The 22,539-nt window shown below is 39.9% G+C and overlaps 1 protein-coding gene across 2 annotated transcripts in view; it reads right to left on the bottom strand.

Annotated features, from left to right (window-relative positions):
* PDCD2L (programmed cell death 2 like) overlaps positions 1 to 19,461 on the bottom strand; it is a 31,082-nt gene extending 11,621 nt beyond the window's left edge. Inside the window, exons 1-6 of one of the 2 annotated variants that reach the window (XM_045846564.1) lie at positions 19,316 to 19,461; positions 19,038 to 19,204; positions 18,860 to 18,920; positions 17,342 to 17,703; positions 15,646 to 15,756; positions 3,034 to 3,182 (exon numbers count right to left, since the gene is read on the bottom strand). In XM_045846564.1, coding sequence (XP_045702520.1) covers positions 3,034 to 3,182; positions 15,646 to 15,756; positions 17,342 to 17,703; positions 18,860 to 18,920; positions 19,038 to 19,204; positions 19,316 to 19,423 — 958 coding nt within the window. In that variant the 5' untranslated portion in view covers positions 19,424 to 19,461. Of the gene's footprint in view, positions 1 to 3,033; positions 3,183 to 15,645; positions 15,757 to 17,341; positions 17,704 to 18,859; positions 18,921 to 19,037; positions 19,205 to 19,310 lie in introns of both variants that reach the window. The other variant, XM_045846565.1, reaches the window with a different exon arrangement.
* Positions 19,462 to 22,539: the final 3,078 nt, after the last annotated feature.

Raw genomic sequence — 22,539 nt, 5'->3', positions numbered from 1 at the left:
AAACATCAAGAGCATGATCCACATTAGGAAAAAATAATTGTCCTTTAAAATTAAAAACTTCTACTTTTTCAGCCCTGACTGGTATGGCTCAGCTGCTTGGGCATGTGGTCCACAAATTGAAAGGTCACAGGTTTGATTTCCGGTGAGGGCATGTGCCTGGGTTGTGGGTTTGGCCTCCCAGTTGGGGCCTGTACAACATACAACCAACTGATCAATATTTCTCTCTCACATTGATGTTTCTCACCCTCCCTTAAAAAAAATCTTAAAGATTTCTTATTTATTTATTTTTAGAGAGGAGGAAAGGGAGGGAAAAAGAGAGGGAGAGAAACATCAATGTTGTGGTTGCCTCTCATGTGCCCTCCTACTGGGGACCTGGCCTGCAACCCAGGCATGAGCCCTGGCTGGGAATTGAACTGGAGACCCTTTGATTTGCAGGCTGGAACTCAGCCCAATGAGCCACACCAGCCAGGGCAAAAAAAACCTTTTTTAATTAACAAAAAACTTCTACTTTTTGAGAGAACACAAATTAGAAAATGAAAAGACGAGCTAGTATATTACGAAAGGGGAGAAAAAGGAGGAGCTTTCCAGTGGAGAAACCTGATAAACACTGCCTCAGCCAGGTGACCAAGGCCAACACCACCAGTCGTAAGTCATGCTTACAGCATGTACCCTTGACATACGTGACAGGAGAAAAATGGCACTTTACTTCTGTGATATTCCTCTCAGCAACACATAGCTTCATTCTAATCACAAGTGAAAACATCAGACAAATTCCAATAGAGGGGCATCCTACAAAGTAAGTGACCAGTACCCCAAACCTGTTAAAGTCACCCAAACAAGAACAAGTATAAAGGACACATGGATAAAAAACTAGGGATGGGTGGAAATGGGAGCGAGGAGGGGAGGGCTGGGTGGGTGGGCTGAGATGGGAGTAAAAGATAAAAAATTGTACTTCAACAATTAAAATAAAATTTAAAAATTAATTAATTAATTCTTTTTTAAAAAGTCACCCAAAATGCAGAAAAGTCTGAAATCCATGATAGGCAAGAGACATAACAACTAAATGCAAAATGGCATCCTGGATGGAACCTTGGATATTAGGTAAAAACTAAGGAAATATAAATAAAGTATGATCTTTAGTTAATAATGATGCATTAACATTGGTTCACTAATACAAACAAAAGTACTATATTAATGTAAAGCTTCTAAAAAAATACAGTCTATTCCAAAAATAAAAAATAAAAAAAGACAAGCCACAGTCTTAGGAAAAATATTTGTTCATTATGTAAAGAGGACAGAAATCAGATAAAGGATCTGTATCTAGAATATATATAAAACTTTCAAGAATTCAGTAAGTAAAGAAACAACCCAATTTTTAAAAAAACACATGATTAGAACAGGCACTTCATTAAAGAAAACATACCATGGTATGAAAAGATGCTCAAAATCATCAGCCATTAGAGAAATATGCCCAAAATCATCAGCAGTTAGAGAAATACAAGATAAAACCATAAAACATCACAACACAACTATGAAACTGGCTAAAATAAAAAAGACCATATAAAGTGGTATCAAGAATGTGCAACTCTCATGTATGGTTGGCATGTAAGGGGCACAACCATTTTGGAGAACAGTTTGGCAGTGTATTAAAAAAAGTCAAACAGCTGTGGCTGGTGTGGCTCAGTGGATTGAGTGCCAGCCTGCAAACCAAAGGGTGCTGATTCGATTCCCAGTCAGGGAACCTGCCTGGGTTGCAGGCCAGGTCCCCAGTAAGGGGTACGCAACATGTTTCTCTCCTGTTTCTCCCTTCCTTTCCCTCTCTCTAAAAACAAACAAACAAACAAACAAACAAATCAACCAATTAAAGAAAAAATCAAAGACACACCTAATATATGACCCAACCATTTTACTCCTAGGTATTTACCCAATTAATAAAAGCTGTGTCCATATAAAGACATGTACACTAATGTTGATAGCAGCTTTATTTGTAACAGCCCCAAAAGGAAACAACATGTAACACCTAACAAAAAATCCTTCAATAAACAAACTAAAAAACAAAACAAAACAACAAAAAACTGTGATGTACCCACAAAACAGAATAGTAATCAGCAATAATAAGATGTGATTTATTGATACACAAAAACACAGATATATCTCAAAGTAATTAATGGACAAAAAGTACATGATTGTATAAAATTTCTAGAAAATGCAAACTAATCTGTAATAAAAAAGCAGGCCAGGGCTTAGCAGAAGGGGTAAAAGAGGACACAAAGGTGCTTGAGAAAACTTCTGAGAGTGATGAACACATTCATTACTTTGCTTGTGCTAGTGATGACCTCATGTGCATGTTTGCCAATACTTAGCAGACTGTACCCTTACAATATATAGTTTTGTTACATGACAATTACATCTCAATAAAGGTATTTGCAAAAACTCTAATTAATATGGGAAAAACTCCACAATTATATGAGAAACCAAAAGAGGCTAAAAAATAGTATGCCAATTTTTGTCAAAAAATCTGCTTCATATGGATATTTATTTGTGTGTGTACACATGTGTCTAGAGGAAAACACACTCACCATTAAAAACAGTTTCCCTCTAGTAACTGACATTAGGAAGGGTTTTACTTCTTACTGCTTATACTTCTCCACTGCCTGAATCTTGCTCCACAAAATGTATTACTTTTATTATAAAAACTTTCCATTTTTTAAATTTCTAAAAATAAAGGCTATAAATTATGATAATTACAATTATATAAAAGCTATTTTTAAAAGAGTAATATTTATTATGTAGTAATATGATGAAAATAATTTTAATGACAGAAAATGGCATGCCTTCAATCAATAAAAATGTTATCAATGCATTCATTAGATTGGTGGGTTATAAATTTCCTTAAAATAATTTTGATTTCCCAAATTTTCTGTAATATGCTTATATTTTATAAGTAAACAAAATGAAATAGTCTTTCACTTTAAAATAATTCCAAATAACTGCTGTAAACTCACAAACCCAAACTAATGAAGGGCTTATTACCTGAATCAGCACTTCTCAGCATGCTGACCAGCGCTGGCATGAGCTGAAACTCAAACATCCTCTGGGCTCCACAGTGGCTGCAGGCTGGGAGCTCAGTGACTTCTGATGTAGGACAAGTCAAAAAAAGTGGTTCTCCACTCCAGGAATACCTAGGGCAAGAAAACAAAACACAATGAGTCAGGACCACATACAAGTCATATTCCAAAATCTAAGAGCTCACTTTGTAAACTTTGTTTCCTTCTTGCAGAGTACCAGGAGTAAATCAGAGAGAAAGAAAATCCAAAGGTCCACAACACTAGTAGCAAGCTTGTCAAGTACAGGCGGCAAACACAAGGCCCGCAGGCCAAATCCGCCCTCTACCTTGTTTGATTCTGCCCTGCACCTTGTTTCTACCCGGCAGCAGTGTTGAGCTCTCGCTTAACTGTTAAGGAGTAGTTACATTTACACAGTCCTAAAATTACATTTGGCCCTTTGAAGGCAACCTCGAGGCTGATATGGCCCCCAGTGAAAATGAATTTGACACCCCTGCTGTAAAGCATGGTAAGATATCTGAAGTCTTATCAATGCTTGATTCAAAGCTTGAATGAAGGCACTAAAGCCAATGTGAGACTGAATCTAACTAAAAAGGTCACAAAGCCCAGATTCAGTTCAACTGCAAATTAAATGGACTCAGGCCTCCTTAGTATTGGCATACCCTTCTAAAGAGTAAATATTTACTTCACTATCTACCCTTCTTTAAAATAGAATTTTCTGGTAAACAATTTTTTTTAAAAAGTTGTTAGATATACAAAAAAGCAGAAAATTCTTAACTCATAAAGTAAGTCAGTACAAGGATATCCACAGACAAGATGATATAATTATCAAAGACTTTAAAATACAAATAATACATATATAAAAGAATCCAGTAGAAAAGGTGAACATGTATAAACAGATGAGGAATTCAGCACAGAAATGGAACCTACAAGAGATTCTGTAAAAGATAACCATAGACTGGAAACAATGACAACAAAAAACCTATGTATTTGAGGAAAATAGAAATATCCAAATGAAACAAAAAGTGAAAATTTAAAGCAAAAGAAAAAAAAAAGCATTAAAAACCAGGAGACAATTTCAAATAATCTAGCATACAATTAACTGGAGTCCTAAAAGACAGAAAAATATTGGAATATAATGGCCAAAATTTTTCCAAAATTAATGAAAAGACATCAACCCACAAATCCAAAAAGCTGAGCAAATCCCAGGCAAGATAAATTAAAACACACAGACACACTCTGAAGTACATAAATAATACACATATATTCAAACAGAACAATAAGAATTATAGCTAATTTCTTTTCTTTTTTTTTTTAATATTTTATTTATTTATTTTTTAGAGAGGGAAGGGAGGGAGAAAGAGAGAGAAACATCAATGTGCAGTTGCTGGGGGTCATGGCCTGCAACCCAGGCATGTACCCTGACTGGGAATCGAACCTGCAACACTTTGGTTCGCAGCCCGCGCTTGATCCACTGAACTACGCCAGCCAGGGCTTGCTAATTTCTAATGGGAACAATAAAACAGTAAGACAATAGAACTTTTAACAGTGCTGAAAGGAAAAAAATTTACATCCAATAAAATGTCCATTAAAAGAAATATTAATAAATACATTTTTAAAGATTTTATTTACTTATTTTTAGAGAAGGGGAAGGGAGGGAGAAAGAGAGGAAGAGAAACATCAATATGTGGTTGCTTCTTGCATGCCCCCTGCTGTGGATCTGTCATGCAACCCAGGCCCGTGCCCTGACTGGGAATTGAATCAGCAACCCTTTGGTTTGCAGGCCCATGCTCAAATTAAATACATTTTTAGACAGACATAAACAGAGACTGTCTCCAACACATCCACACTTCAAAAAAATAATTAAAATAAGTTCTTCAGACTGCACGGAAATAAATACCAGATGGAAGAGTCCATCTGCATGAAGGAATGTGGAGCACCAAAAGGGTCAATGTCAATAGGTGAATAAATATAAAAGACCTTTTGACAGGACACACACAGACACACACACACTTCTTTTCCTTAAAAACTATGGATTATTTCAAGCAAAACCAATAATGTATTATGGGGGATACAGCAGATATGGAAGCAGATATATGAAAACAAGATCACAAAGGGCCGGGGGAAGGTAAAATGGGAATCTGTGAAGGTTCTGAGTTCACAAAGAAGTAAACTACCACGTGAAGGGAGACTGTAACAAGTCAGACAGACATTACAATCACTAAAGTAAATGATACAAAGGCAACAAAGCTATTACAGAAAGTCACAAAAGGAGATAAAATCATAAACTAAAAACACTCAAGTCACTTAAAAGAAGGTCAAACAAAATGGAAAAGAGGGGCAAAGTACAAAAACAGAAGGGAAAACTCAATACCAAAATGATTAAAATTAACCCGCCACCACCAGTAATTACATTAAAAGACTAAAAACCATGTAAAAGGCAAACAGCCTGGATTAAAAAACCTGTATATTTAGCTGTATAAGAAAAACATTTTAGGTATTTCTTCATTCCTGTGAGAATGGCTATTACCAAAAAGACATAACAGAAATAACAAGTATTGGCGAGGATGTGGAGAAAAGGGACCCCCTGTGCACTGCTGGTGGGACTGTAAATTGGTGCAGTCAGCGCAAAACAGTTTGGTGGTTCATTGAAAATTGAAAACAGAACTACCATATGATCCAGCAATTCCACTTCTGGGTATTTATCCACAGAAAATGAAAACACTAACTTGAAAAGATATATGCATCTCATGTTTATTGCATTTTTTAAGATTTTATTTATTTTAGAGAGATGGGAAGGGACAGATAAGAGAGGGAGAAAAACATTGACATATGAGAGATACGTAAATTGGTTGCCTCTCACATGCCCCCAACCAGGGACCTGGCCCCCAACCCAAACCGGTGATGCTTTAGTTCGCAGGTCAGTGCTCAATCCACAGAGCCACACCAGCCAGGGCTCATTTCAGCACTGTTTATACTAGCCAAGATAAGGAAGCATTGTAAGTGTCCATCAATGGATAAAGAAATTGTGGTGTATATATACAATGGAGTATATATATTAAAAAAAGAACGAAATCTTCCCATTTGTGTAAACATGGACGGACCTTAAGGGCATTACATTAAGTGAAATAAGGTAGAGAAAGACAAATACCCTATGATCTCCCTTTGTTGGAACCAAAAAAAAAAAAAAAAGGAAAACCAAATTCAAGCTCATAGATAAAAAGAACAGACTGGTCGTTGCCAGAGGTGAGGGTTGGGAAGTAGGTGAAATGGGTGAACTGGGTTTTTCTAAGTGTAAATAAATTGAATAATTTATGTAAAAAAATACACTTTATATTTAAAGTAAGAAAGAGGTTAAAAGTAAAAGGGTGAAAAAAGATCAACCACACAATGACACAACGAAAGAAGGCTGGTGTGGCTGGCTATATTAATTAATATCAGTCAAAACACATTCCAATGAAGGAGTATGAGCAGAAATAATTATAACAGCATCAATTCATCAGATAAATATAATATTACAAGCAACACATCTTTAAAAAGCACCAAAATGCATGAGAAAAAATCTGATAGGGAAAAAGCTATCCATAATTGATAAGCAAGAAGACCAAAGTAATAAAATAAAAACTGGTGCTACAATTGGATATTCATATGGGGAAAAAAATGAACCTTGATCCTCACATATAAAAATTAACTGAAAAGAGATCCCAGACCTAAATGTAAGAACTGAAACTAGAAACTCTACAAGAAAGCAGAAGAAAAGTCCTTTGCTATCTTAGGAGCAAAACCAAAGCCAACCACCAGCCTCTCTTTCTGCCATCGTGGAGCCTGCGAGAACAGGACTCCTAAAATCACAAACAGCCCTGACCAGCCAGTGAGGCTCAGTTGCTTGGGCGTTGTCCCGAAAGGCTCGGGGATGCGGGTTCGATTCCCAGTGGCCCATGCCTGGGCTGCAGGTTCAGTCTCCAGTAGGGACACAAGCAAGAGGCAACCAGTCAATGTTTCTCCCTCACATCAGTGTTTATCTCCCCCGCCCCTTCCCCTCTCTCTAAAAATAAATAAAAATCTTACAGTAAAACAAATATGTCCATAAGGCTGTGGTCCAAGGCCATTTCTGCTGCCTATAAGCAGGGTCTCCAGAACCAGAGGGAGTGCACAACTTTTCTTAAATGGAAGGTATTTATGCTTGAGGTGAAACTGAATTCTACCTAGGCAAGAGATGTGTTTATGTGTACAAGGCAAAGAACACAGCGGCACCTGGTAGCAAACCAAACGAAACCAGAGTCATCTGGGGAAAGATAACGTCCTCATGGAAACAGTGGCATGGCTGCAGCCAAGTCCCAAAGCAGCCTTCCTGCTAAGGCCACTGGACACAGAATCTGTACAATGCTGTAACCCTCAAGGATTTAAAATTATTAAAAAGTAAAAAAATAAAAGTGGATTAAAAAATAAACTCTTACATTGGACTTGATCAAAATTTAAAACTTCTCAATAGGCCCTATTAATAAAATGAAAGGCAAGCCACAGACAGGGTGAACACATCAGAAATGTATATAATCTCAAAAAGAACTCATATCTTGAAAATATGAAGAATTCCTACAGTTCAGTAACAAAAAGATAAATGACCCAATAAAAATATGGGCAAAAGATCTGAACTGATACTTTCCCAATGATGACAGAGAGAGATGGAAAACAAGCACTTGAAAACATGTTCAAGATCCCTAGTCGTTAGGGAAATTAAAACCACAAGGATATACTACTACTACACGTCTTGTGTGGCTAATATTAAACACTGATCATATGAACTACTGGCAAAGATGTGGAGGAACTAGAATTCTTCAAACACTGCTGAAGGATATGTTAAATGGTTATAATCACTTTGGAAAACAGTCTGGTTGCTTCTTAAAAAGTTAAACATATACACATCATAAATGCCCATACAAAGACTTACACACTAATTTTTATAAAAGCTTTATTTATTATAGCCAAAAAACCCCAGAAATACTTCATCAACAGGTGACTGGATAAACAAATTATGATATATCCATACAACAGATTACACAGAAGTGAAAACAAATGAACTATTGATATGTGCAACAAGGATGGGGAAATAATTATGCTGAAAAACCCAGAGCCCACCAAAAAAGTACATCCTGTATGACCTCATTCATAAAAAATGTACTAAGGATAAAAACAAAAGATCAGTGGTGACCTAGGGATGGGAAAAGAGACACAGGACAGATAAGAGAGAAAACTTACAAAGGAATATGAAGAAACTTCGGTGTGTGTGTGGGGGAGGGGTGACATTTTTTTTTCCTTACCTTGATTGTGGCAGTGGTTTCATGAGTGTGAACATACGTCAAAACTTAGCAAAGTAGCCCTGGCTTGTGTGGCTCAGTGGATTGAGCACAGGCCTGTGAACCAAAGGGTCGCTGGTTTGATTTCCAGTCAGGGCGCATGCCTGGTTTGAGGGCCAGGTCCCCAGTGGGGACACGTGAAAAGCAACCATGCGTTGATGCTTCTCTCCCTATCTTTCTCCCTTCTTTCCTCTCTGTCTAAAAATAAATAAATAAAATCTTTAAAAAAAACTTAGCAAAGTATACATTTTAAATATGGGCATTTGTTCTGTCAACAGTATCTCAATAAAGGTGTTTAAAAATGGATATAAACACACATTCCACTACAGAAGATATACACATGCCAAATAAGCATGTGAAAAGATGCTCAGTATCATTAGTTATTAGGAAAATGAAATTTAGAACCACAATGGAATACCACTACTACCAACCAGAACGGTTAAAATTAAAGACTGACAATATTTCAAAACCACCACCAGGCTAAGTCTCTGTCAACTAGTCTTGTACTCAATGTGCTTTATTTAATGATTATTTTTTAAATTGTCTTTTCCTTTAAAGATTGTATTTTAGTTAGAGAGGAAGGGGGGGAGACAGAACGGGAAACATTGTTGTATGAGATACTGGTTGCCTCTCACATTCCACCAGCCAGGAACCTGGCCCACAACCCAGGTCTTCCATAGATACCTTCTCTGTGAATGCTTTGCCTTTTTCACCTGCATTAGCTCAATTATCTTAAGTCTTTCTCTACAGCCATACTTTGATTTTTAGTCAAGTCTTTTGTTATATTCTAAATTCATTAAATATATCATATTGTGTGGCTTGATTTCCTTAACAATTCAATTTCCCTTGGCATCTCATGGTTTCTTTCTTTTCTCACCTTTGACCTCTTGGTTTCACTGAATTTATTCTTCTGTATCTTAAAAAATCTGTTGGGAATTAGCTGTTCCTTAGATTGTTTTCTTCCAGATATGGTTCTTGACTCGTTTTTGTATGTACCATTCATTTAATTTTACTGCCCACGGTATAATTACTTGAGTGGTATGCCACTTTTCATCAAGCTCATACCTACGCGGGGGCAACTCTGTTTAGATCACCTACTTGCTCCAAAATGGTATGTGGGGTTTGTTACTGGTTTCCTGTCAACCTTCTATCTTCGGTCTGTTTTTTCTCTCTTCTCCAAGTGCAGTTTTCATTTCCTCTACTTTTATGTAGGTGGTAAAAGACAAGGAATTGGGGTAGGACATAGTTCTGCTAAGGCTGGATGCAGTCTTTGCTATTAACACCTAGGCTTTGTTTTTACTTCTTAGAAAGGGCAAAGTCCCATGTTGGGAGAGAGCCCACTTACACGGGGGAGAAGTTGGCCTTGACTTCCCTATCATTGCTCCACCTCACGGAACCCAGTAACTTTTGTTTCTGAGAGGTAATCCCTAACTCCACACACCATCACCCCATCATACCCAATTCTTTGTCCAAGAGACAGTTTCACTATCCCCTACATCAGAAAATACAGATTTTCCTGCTTCCTTCTTTCCAGATTCAAAATTATTAGTTTTCAGAATTTTGTGACAAAAGAGGGCTGCATGGTTAGAACCTACACTAAACTGTACCAGAAATGTCTATGCCTTTCTCTATAAAAGTAAATCAAGTACTTGTACGAATACATGTGAGGCACAGAATAACATTAGACATTTTGATACTATATCCTGAGCTGCCACTTTGAGTTTTATGGTATTCTCTTTTTATTTCAACTCTGATGGAAGGGATTTTCTTTTTAATATTTACAGCTGGCCCTTGAACAATAAGGCAGGGAGCAGAGAGGTCAGAGGCACCCATTCAGTCCAAAGTCCAAGGATAATTTTTGACCCCCCAAAACTCAGTCATCCCTTGGTGTACACGGCACACTGGTTCCAGGACTCCCAGTTATCAAAATCCAGGGATGCTTAAGTACCATATATAAACTGGTGTAGAATAATGCATACAACTGGCCTCTGCACCTGCAATTTCCCAACCTTGGATAAATACTATCCTGCAATCTGTGGTTGCCTGAATCTGAGGGTGTGAAATTGCGAATACTAAGGGCTGACTATATATTTATTAAAAAAAAAAACAAAGATGTAAGTGAACCCCTGCAGATCAAATCCATGTTGCTCAAGCGTCAACTAGTTAACTGTATTTGTTTTTTTTCTATTTTATTTTTGGCTGACTTTTACCTTTCATATTTATTGTGTCAGGTATTAGGGGGAAAAGATCATTTGATTTCACTATGCCCACTCTATCAAGATCCATTTTCACAAGTTTTCACTGTCATTATTTTTATATACACCTGCTGGGTACATCATTTCCTCTGAGGCCTCATTGGCATGCTACTTAAAAAAGGCTTTTATTTTCCTCACTTATCACTTCTGGAAATCATAAGACATGTGTTTTTAATACTAGAATATAAAAATCTTAGTCCTGGCTGGTGTGGCTCAGCGGACTGAGCTCCAGCCTACGAACCAAAGGGTCACCGGTTCAATTCCCTGTCAGGGTACATGTCCAGGTTGCTGGCCAGGTTCCCAGTAGGGGGTGCGTGAGAGGCAACCACACATTGATGTTTCTCTCCTTCTCTTTCTCTCTCCCTTCCCCTCTGTCTAAACACAAATAAACAAAATCTTTTAAAAAAATCTATAAAAACAGCTTTGTGTCATTTCCTGCTGTATCTGAAGTACCTGTAACAATGTCTTTTTTTTTCAAAGATTTTATTTATTTTTAGAGAGAGGGGAAGGGAGGGAGAAAGGGAGGGAATGAAACATCAATGGGTGGTTGCCTCTCACGGCCCACTTACTGGGGACCCAGCCCGCAACCCAGGCATGTGCCCTGACTGGGAATTGAACCACCAAAGCTTTGGTTCACAGGCCCATGCTCAATCCGCTGAGCTACACAAGCCAGGGCGTGTAACAGTGTCTTACATCTAGAACAACAGACTCAATAAATATTTGTTACATGAATGAACATGTTTACACCTAACGGAATCCTCCTTATAAATTAGGGATTAAACCTACTTTACAGAACAGAAAATAGAAGTCAAGTCATCTGCCCAAGGCAAAATCTTCTACTGTCAAAACCAAGGCTCTTTTCACCCCCACCTTGTTTGAAAAGGTGTAGCTCCAACAAAGACTCAGTGAAGTATCAACTATATGTGGGCACTGTGCTTTGCACAAGAGTTATATACTGTCCTCACCGACAAAGAATTTATAGATATCAGGTAATTCAGTAGACTCTTGCCCTAAAAGCATGAAAAATTCATAAATATGCCAATACTACTAAGAGATCCTAATAGATGTTTCCCCAAAATGTAGAATAGATTTCAAACAGAAGTTAGGATTTATATGCATTTTACAGAGTATTTCCAGTTATCGCTTCATTTAATTCTCATGGGAATCCTATGAAATAGGTAGCTGTATCATCACCCTTACTTTAGGGATAAGGCACTGAGGATAATAAGGTTAAGAAGGACTTGGATTCAAGATCCTATACAGCACTTGTTACTTACTACAAAAGTAATGTCTTCAATATACAGAACTTGTATAGTAGAATGCATAAGAAAAATAAAATACAGAGTAGTAACAAAGATTTAATTAATAAAGATTTCAATCAGCCCTGGCTGGCATAGCTCAGTAGATTGAGTGTGGGCTGCGAACCAAAGCATCGCAGGTTAGATTCCCAGTCAGGGCACATGCCTGCGTTGCAGGCCACGTCCCCAGTGGGGGCCACATGAGAGGCAACCACACATTGATGTTTCTCTCTCTCTCCCTCCCTTCCCCTCTCTAAAAATAAATAAATAAAATCTTTTTTTAAAAAAAGGCAGGTACTTTCTCAACTAAAAAAAAAAAAGATTTAAATCAAACTGACAAGAACACACTCTGTAGTCCAAGAAAAATCAAGACCCCTGTGCTCCAGATGACAGCCTCAGCACTTATCCAGCCTCACAAGCTGGCACCTTGAAACCCCTTCTGTTGTCTTCCCATCTTTTCCTCTCACATTCAATGGTCACCAGACCTGCCATTACCCACATGTCTGAATTTATCTCCTCCTTCCTATAACCTCTGCCGTGCTCCAGACCCTCTCACCATCTCTCACCTGGATTCCTTTCTCTCTGAGTGATTGTAACACTTTCCTGGCATCCCCTAGCCATGGAATAAACAAATTTTTTAGGAAGAAATGGACTGAAAACATACCAGATGAGCACTCAATCCATGCCAGTAGTAGGTACCAAGTACAGGGGGCACCCAGTTTGACAAGAAAGACAACTAGGTTATGTGTCCTAAAGGAAGTCAAGGTATGAAGCTGCTCTCACTTCAAACACCATGACGTCTAGCTCACTGAACTGGCCCATCCCCACCACCACGCATTTGGGTACTTTTTTCCCCTAGTCAGTGACCTCCCTGACTTGGAGCATTCTTGCCTTTTAGTCCATCCAGCAGGGCTGAGGGCCCAAGCCTGTCTCTCCTGCACGATGCCTCCCCTGAGACACCATGGCACAGGCCTCTCTCAGCCCTCCTCTGTATTTCCTGCATCCTTGTTCACAGCTCCACTGTCACCTGTCATAGTGTACGATGTTGTCCGCCTCCCTGACCAGACTGGGTACTTTGGCGATCAACACCAAGGACAGTAGTTATTGGTCTTCCTCCCGCCCCAGCACACATTAGCTCATCCCTTTAGTAACAGGGGCTCACTGTGGGCAGTGAGTGAAGTAGCCCCTCATCCGGGATGATCTCCAGCTGAGAATCATGGCTGCTACTGGGGTGCCACATGCTTAAAAAATTGTTTAAAATGAACACTCTGTTAAAGGTATCATAACTTGGGCATGTTTCCATGAGGTCATACGCGTTATGAGATCTCTAGTTGCCACACCTAATTAAAATAAAGAGAAACAAAATAAACTTATTTTCATCAATAAAATTAGGATGCAGGAATCAAAAGTTTGACTTTGTACTAAGCAGTAAAAACTACAGCCAAACAATATATAGCAAGAAACTGAAACAAACTGGATGGGAGCATTTAAAGACCCAGTGATATATATAAATATATATGCAAGCAAAGTAAAAAAACAAACAAATCAAGAAAATCAATCATAATAAAGGGCTAATCTCCCTAATATATGAATTCCTAAAAATCAAAAGAACCAAGAACTTATGGAAAAATGCGTAAAGGCTATCAATAGAAATGATTCAAGACATAGGGAAAGATAACAAGAAGAAGAAAAAAAGCAAAGTAATATTATACCAAGACGTTCTCCCCCCCTGAATTGACAGCATGAAGCCATACTATGGGTAAGGTTATGGGAAAGCAGACACTTAGACTGCCAGTAGGAATTAAAAGTGTGATAGATCGCCAGGAGGAATTGAAGTCCTATGGGAGTCACTTTGGTGGTATCAATAAAAATTACAACTGCATATGGCTTTTGCTTAACTATCCCACTTCAGGGAACATATCCTACAAATATACTTGTACACACACAGGATATCATAGGTGCAGTACTGTCCGTTAACATAATTTGCAATAGCAAAAATTTGGAAACTACATTAAATGTTCATCAAAAAGAAGTATTGAGGGGGGCAGTGATGGGGGGAAAATGCAGACAACTGTAATTGAACAATAAAATAAAAAACAGAAATATTGACAAGGGGCTACAGTATTATAAAGATTATTTTTAAATAAAATTCTCAATGTAATAAAAAATACAGTACTCCTAGATATAGTGCAGCTGAAAAAACAAGAATGTGCCTAGAATGCATCCTTTTGTGTAAAAAGAAGGAAAGTAAAATGTAATCATTGTAAATGCTTATACATGCATAAAGAAACTATGAGCACATGCAGGGAACTAACAAGAATGGTTACCTCAGTAGATTAGGGATGGTAAGAACAAAATCATTGTATTTAGACACACGCACGTATACATTTTTTTTAAAAAAATCCTCATCCAAGCCCTGGCTGGCATAGCTCAGTGGATTGAGCTCGGACTACGAATCAAAGTGTCACGGGTTCAATTCCCAGTCAGGGTACATGCCTGGGTTGCAGGCCATGACCCCCAGCAACCACACATTGATGTTTCTCTCTCTCTCTTTCTCCCTCCCTTCCCTCTCTAAAAATAAATAAATAAAAACTTAAAAAAAAAAAAATCCTCATCCAGCCCCTGGCTGATGTAGTTCAGTGTATTGAGCATGGGCCTCTGAACCAAAGGGTAGCCAGTTCGATTGCCAGTCAGGGCACATGCCTAGATTGCGGGTCAGGTCCCCCAGTGGGGGGCACAAGAGTGGCAACCATGCATTGATGCTTCTCTCCCTCTCTTTCTCCCTACCTTCCCCTCTCTAAAAAATAAATAAAATATTTTTAAAAAAATCCTTATCTGAGGATATATTCACTGATTTTGAGAGAGAGAAACGTCAATGTGAGAGAGAAATGATCAATACATGCCCTGACTAGGGACCGAACCTTCAACCTAGGTATTGCGTCCTGACGTGGAAAGAAGGAATCAAATCTACTAATGTACGGAACAACGTTCCAACCAACTGACCCACCAGCCAGGGCACATACAATATGTATGCATTTTTATATTGAGATTTAGTAATATATCACCTATTGAAATTTTAAGTTAAAAAATTAAAAAAAAAAAAAAAAAAAAAGGAAAGAAGATGAGCCCTAGCCAATGTGGTCCGGTGGGCTGGGTGTCATCCTGCAGACAGAAAGGTCGCAGGTTCAATGCCTGGGCTGTGGGTTCTGTCCCTGGTCAGTTCAGTCCCCAGTCAGGGCACATACAAAAGGCAACCATAAGAGATGTTTCTCTCTTACATCAATGTTTTTCTCTCTCTCTCTTTTCTTCTCCCTCCCCTTCTCTCTAAAATCAGTAAGCATGTCTTCAAATGAGGATTAAAAAAAAGAAGGAACATTTTGAAAAGTTGTTAATATATAACTAAACCCTCAATATCAATGAGTATGTACTGAAAAGCAAAAATTATAAATATTCTATGGTCTCAATTATATTTTTAAAAAATACACAATACCTACCTACATGCATGCATCCAAATGCATAAAAAAATAAGTGAACGTAATACACTAAATCTTAGCCTCTCAGTTTGAGGAAAACAGTGGATTTCGGTTTTCTTGTTTTACTTTCCTGTGTTTTCCAAACTAACATATATGACTTTTATAAGTAAGAGAAACAATGGGAGAAAATGCACCTTTACCTCAAAATCTGCTCCTGACAAACAGCAATTCTCTTCATGAATTTGTAAAATATCTTATCTCCACTTCTAATTGTGGTCTTCTCATATTTTTCATTACCATCACTAGGAAGACTAAAAAGAGAAGCAGAAAATACTTTTGAGTGTCTATATCCAAAGAATTACAATATTTAGAAAAAAAGACAAGATAATTAAAAAAAATTTAAACCAAAGTTAGCATATGCACACAATTTAAATATCACAAATTTAATGTATAACAGTAATCCCCTACACACCCTTTCCCAAGTCCTCCTCCCTAGCCATTTTCAACTCTGGGATAATTATTTACTATTTAAAAAGTTATTATAGGACCTGGCCAGGTAGTTCAGTTGGTTAGAGCACTGTCCCAACATGCCAAGGATGCGGGTTTGATCCCCAGTCAGGGCATACACAAAAATTAACGAATGGCCCTGACCAGTGTAGCTCAGTTGGTTGGGGGTCATCACACAAAGGTGGCCGGTTCGATTCCTGGTCAGGGCACATGCCTGGGTGGTGGATTCCATCCCTGGTCAGGGTGCATACGAGAGGCAACTGACTGATCTCTCTCTCTCACATCAATGTTCCTCTCCCTCTCTTTCTCCCTCCCTTTCCCTCTCTCTAATAAATAAATAAACATTTAAAAAACAGAATCAACCAAATCAGGAGTAAATAGAATAACAAATCAACGTTTCTCTCTTCCTCTTTCTCTCTAAAAATCAAAATAAAATAAAAGAAATAAAAAGTCATTATATCCATTGAGTCTCCATTTCTTTATCCATTTATGCATTATTTTCAAACACCAATATGTCTTGATGCAACCCAACATTATTCTGAAAAAGCTTGTGAATGAAAGAGCTCTGATAGAGAGTCTGGTCGTCTCTCCAAACATCCTGTTGTAATTTTATTATAATAGCAAAAATAATCATTCTTGCCCTGGCTGGCATAGCTCAGTGGATTGAGCACGGGCTGCGAACCAAAGTGTCGCAGGTTCGATTCCCAGTCAGGGTACATGCCTGGGTTGCAGGCCATGACCCCCAGCAACCACACATTGATGTTTCTCTCTCTCTTTCTCCCACCCTTCCCTCTCTAAAAATAAATAAATAAAATCTTTAAAAAAATAATGATAATAATTTTTATGCTTAGAGGGCTTTGGTTTATATGGTCTTTCAGGACCTACTCTCTCATTTGATTCCCAAAACCATCTGATGAGACAGACAATAAATATCAATATCACTCCCACTTTACAGGTCAGAACTGAGGCTCTGGAAGGGTCTCTCAGGTCCTAGGCCAGTTTTTGAATCACGGCCAACAGTCAATGAACAAATGGCACTTTTCTAACTTACCTGCTTCAGTTATATACTTAGAAACAGAAAACAAAGTTAGGAGAGAGAGTGAACACATCTTCTTCTGTAAGTAGTTGGCATCCCTACCTTGTTTGTTCATTTTCTTGAGGGTACTTATAAATAGAACAAAGTGTTTTCAAGCTAACTCAAAGGTGCCTAAGATCCACCAGTCTCTGACTCCCTTTCTCGCCCAAGAGGACTAAAACACAAAAGTCCTACACACACAGTTCTGCCTGAAAAAGTTTTCCCAGGTACTAAGGTAAAACCAAAGGGTATCTATCTAGTGTGGCAGCTTTCTGATCAAATCATTTCTTAACCTCAGCTGCACACATTCTCACCTTTGGGAAAGCAACTGTTCCATATCAATTCCTTCTCGCTGTTGATACTCCCTGAGAAGACTATGAGCATGATCTAGACTGACAACACCGCTGTAATCATCCTCATCTACGACACAGATGTAGTAGGACAGGAACTGTGGCACCATAGAAGGCACCCCAGGAAGCACAGGAACGGCAGCACCTGATACAGTATCCTGAAGGCGGAGGTCTTGGAGCTGGGAAGTCCAGTCTATGTCTTTGGCACTGTTAGAATCATTTCCAAAATCCAAGGTAAGCTGTGGTGAAGGCCTCTCCTCATTATCACTTCCCCAGTCATCTGCACCTTCACACCAATACTCAGCTGCAAGGCCATTTTCCTGTTTCTGGAAAAATATCCAGTGAATGAGGTCCAGGCACACCTAGGTGATCTCACCTATTCCCTTGGCTTCAGCCAGTAGTCCCTACACCCCCCTGAGGGAGACTCCACACCAGCCATTTCCCCTCTGGCACACTCTGATTCTCTTCCTGGGCCCCATTTACTCAAAAGCATGTCGGAGGTGTCAAACAGTGTCTTTCCTTTTTAGGGGCATTACAGCAGACGTGGTACAGTGTCTTCACCCACCCATTCCAAACTGAGTTGTGCTTCATGTAATGCAGAATCTGGTAGGAAAGAGCTACATTTTCTAGACTCCTTAGCAGCAAGTGGTCCAGATATGATGAGGGTTCTGCTAATCAGGTCCACTAGCCAGAGAGACCAACTTGTGAGACCATGAAGCAAAAGTTTGTAAATGGAGACAAAGCAAGGCTCTGGGGTCAACAGTTCTGACAAGGGCAGCTTTCAGTTCACCTCTGCTTCCTGACTGCAGCAGAGGCAGAACAGCAGCTCCCTGGCAGGCCAGTTCTGAGGTGTGGTTCTGGAGGTCATTCCTGGAGTTGCCTTCTCCAGGCCGTCCAAATAAGTTAGCAAAAACCTACTTTTAAGTCTATCTCACTTTTAATAAGTCAAAGTGTTTTTCTATTACCTTCAACTGCACCCTGACAAATATAGGCAGACACCACGCTCATCTTTTTATTCACAGTACTGCTAGTACTATGCCTGGCACATGTAAGAACTCAGCACATGCATAAAGTGACATTTACAGGCAAAAGGAGGCTGAATTTTGTTCTGCAGCTACCAGTTTGCCTGACTTTTGGATTATTGAGTTCAGATTTCATCTTACTAAATGTGTACTATACATAAACACATACCACAATAAGAATATTATAAACACATGTATGTATTACACACAACCGTGTATGTACATACACACTCATACTTTTCCCCAAATAGAAAAATCAATCAGCTATGTGTCTCAAGACCGTCGGTGCATATTAAAAGAAACAACTAATAAAACCTTAAACAAACAGCATTTATGGTTCAGAAAAGAGCAAAAATCACTCTAAAGTATTTCAAAGAACACAGCTTAAACTACGTCTTAAACAATATTCTAGCAAATACCCTCAAATCACAGCAAATGCTAACATACACAACCGCTTTACCTGAGTGTCCGGCGCCTCTTTCTTTCGCATCTGCAGGAACTGGGAACGGAACACCTTCCAGCTGAAGGGTAAAGATAACTGCTGTGAGAGCTCCAATCCCGGGGCGACCGGCACCGCCCCTAACTTCCGCCCGCACGGCAGAAACGCCCGAAGGGAGCTCTGGATCCCGCCCACCTACCTGCGCGCCCCGCCGCAGGCACACCGAGGACTGGGGCAAGCGAACACGTGCAGGAGCCGATGAAACGGGGAGCTTTCCAGCGGGCAGTACACCTGCACGACCAAGGCGAGGGGCTCCCTGCAACGTTCACACACTGGCCTCGGCGCTGCTACCGCGGGCAGGGCGTCCTAAGGACAGGGGCGGCGCTCAGACCCTACTGTGCCGCGGAACGGAGCCCACTCCTTCACCTCGTAGCCCTCACCAGCACCCGCCGACCCCAGTCCGAGGCCCCACCTCACCGGAAGGCCGCCAAGCTTGCTAGCAGTCCAGGCGCCCGGCCCCGCAGGGCAGCCGTGCACCGGCAAGTCTCGAAGGCCGAGCAGCACCGGTTTCGGCGGGGCCGCCATCACAGCGGGGAGCCCCGCTTGAAAAGACAACTACGGGAGCCGAGTTGGTACGCCCTCTGCGCAGGCGCACCTCCTGCTCCTGTCTGCCGAGCCGACCGCTCCTAAAATTAAAATAAAGGTTCTAACCTCAGGAAAGCTGGGGCGGGGAGAGGGGAATATCCTTTCCTAGGGTGGCGTGCTGAAGTCACGTAGGCGACTTTCGCTGTTCTGGCCTCAAAATCCGGGATCCCAGGCTTTCATGTGCCTCGTAATGCACCGCAGTAGGGTGGCACAGTCTACTGTGAAGTGCTATTGCCACAGTTTTACCTGAAATAAGCGGGAAAAGAGCATTATCGTTAACAAGGAAAAAAAAAGTCTTTAATTTTTTTAAAGATTACACATCAAAATGCTTATAGGTGAAATATCTAGAACTTGCCAAAACATGTTGGAGGAGTAGATAAAATAAGGCCTTGAGTTGATAATTATTGAAATTTGGTGTCAGACACATGGAGGCTTTTTATAGTTAGTTGTATGTTTGAAATTTTCCATGATAAAGTTTTTCATATGCCTGTGTCACAACATAGCTGAACTTCAAAAAACATGCTAAGTGCAAGAAGCCAGACACAAAAGGCCACATTCTGGAAACATGGTGAATTTTAAAAGATGAAGAAATCAGATCAGTGGGTTTCAGAGGTAAGGATTGACCACAAAAGGGTGCCAGGAACTTTTTGAGGTGATAAAAATGCTGAATATCTCAATTGTGGTTACATGACTGCATACATTTGTCAAGAATTCAGAACTGTACACCAAAAGAACGTAAATTATGTTTCAGTAAACCTGACTTTTAAAAAAGGCATGTTGCAAAGCATTATTTCAGGCTTCATACCTAGTGAGCAAAAGAAGAGTGCTTTTGAGGACTCACACTGCTACCAAACTCAAGAGGTTCACCACTTGGAGGGCTCTATTAAAAAATGAGACACGGTTGTCACAAGACAGTTTTGTTTACTTGTAGCAAGTAAAAGAGACAAGATTTAGAGCCAAAGCTCTGACTCCTGGAAGGGAGGCTTAGCCATTACTAATGTACACTATTTGGTCAATTACATGTTGATATCTTCTCTGCAGCTGGCTACTTTCATCAGGTTGAGTTCCCATCAGCTCATCCTGTGTACAGCTGAATCTGCAAAATACTGTGCTACATGTTAACATTTAGCAAGAATACCATTTAGAACTGCAAAGACTTTGAGACACTTGTCCATTCTAATACCTCAAAAAATACAGGTGACTCAAAGTTTGGCTCCAGCCCCAGAAAGGACTTGGAGATGAAACTGTTGATGGGAGAGACCTGGTTTTTCTTGCTGGCATAAGTAAAGAATTATAGACCAGCACATCTATTAGCGTGTAATGAGTCTATTAGTGATTCTTTTCCATGGAAGAAAACGGGACTTAGCTAGAGTGGAGGATGAAAGGCATAGTTTCCAGGGCAAAGAAGGGCAGCAAAAGTTAAGAGTGGCTGAAGACCAGGGTAGCAAGCCCCCGGGAGGCCCAAGAGCCAGGAGCCCAAAGAGCACCCCAAGGTCCCCAGAGAGAGCGAGTCTTTTGTTCTGAGGACTTACATAGTTGGTGGATGGAAGAAAATAGTTACATATTAACACATTGAGTAAAAGTTACATTAAGGGGTAAATGTGGTGCTAGCTTTGGGGGGGAGGTGACTACTTAAACTTAGGTATGTGTGGGGGTCTCTTAACCCAAATCCTTATCTTGCTCCAGACTCCATTTGTTCATTTTGTTATAAAACATATACATGACAGCAGGCAGTTAATTAAAATTGGGGCACTTTCCTCAAGTTATTTATGGGCTTTTTCTATAAGCATTAGGGACTCCCTTGTAAAACAGATAGTGACCAGAGGTAGATAATTAACCAGTTTTCTTACGGGCTCCTTCTTTAGGCACCGTGGACCCTCTCCCACATCCCAGGCCCTGGGATGAAAGTACAGTTTCAAGGCTTTCTTTCTCAGTGGGAATGCTACATAGAATTTCAAGGACTTCCCACCTTTCTTGCTACTATAGTGTTTCTGGTGATGTTGGAACACCTGGCAATATTATTGGACCAGGCTCAGGACTACTGAGTTAGTGTATGAGAATGTCTCCTTCCTCCTCCCTGCCTCGGTTTACTGTTCATTCTACCTAAGCGATAAATGCATTTCCTGGCAACCAGGATGCTAGACACTGGCCAGCAACAGCAGTGTAGTCTCAGAGTTCTTCCTATGCTGTCTCCTGCCTCAAAACCAGTTTAATCCTGGTTTATTAATGCCAATCTGATAGCTTTAAAAACGGCTGTGAGCCCTTGTTGGTGTGGCTCATTTGGAGTTTTGTCCTGCAACTGGAGGGTTCAGGTTCAGTTTCTGGTCAGGGTACATGCCTGGGTTGTGGAATCGCTCACAGGTGTAGGCGCGTGCAGGAAGTGACCAGTTGATGTTTCTCTCTCTGTTTCCCTTCCTCTCGCTTCAAAAGCAATGAAAAAATGTCCTCAGGTGAAGATACAAAAAAAAATTATTTTAAAGGGCTGTGAAGTCTGACCTTGGTGTTCACTTTAGGTCTATCCAAAGAGCTGGATGATTTGAAATGTTTCCCATGACATACGTTTATTTTTATTTTATTTTAAAGATATTATTCATTCAATTTCAGAGAGGGGAAGAGGGAGATGTGCGACAGAGACAGAAACATCAACTGGCCAGCAACCCAGGCACGTGCCCCAACATGGAATCAAACCGGCCAGCCCCCAGCTTGCAGGCCAGCCCTCAGTCCACTGCGCCACACCAGCTGGGGCTCCCATAACATATTTGTAAATTACAGCAAAAAGAATCAAACTTCAAAATTCTTACTATTCTTACTACCACAGTAATACAGCCTCCAACCGTTACTGATCACTCTCCGACACCGGTCACGTGTCTACATCATAACATCATCTGTTACAGTGAAGTGTGAGGGCAACATGAAGGCCTGCCACGTGAGATGAATTTTCAGGATGTTCATTGCTGGGGTTCCACATTCTGGAACCCCAGAGGCAATTTAACATCAAAGTTGACAATTACATCATTGCAGAGTCCTTGGAACAATGTAACAAAAAAGTGCTTACA

Source organism: Phyllostomus hastatus, unplaced genomic scaffold, assembly GCF_019186645.2.
Source record: "Phyllostomus hastatus isolate PE091 unplaced genomic scaffold, TTU_PhHast_1.1 phas_contig_5, whole genome shotgun sequence".
Classification (NCBI taxonomy): Eukaryota; Metazoa; Chordata; class Mammalia; order Chiroptera; family Phyllostomidae; genus Phyllostomus; species Phyllostomus hastatus.
Note: the sequence above shows the minus strand (reverse complement) of the source record. Positions and strands in the feature narration are given on the sequence as shown.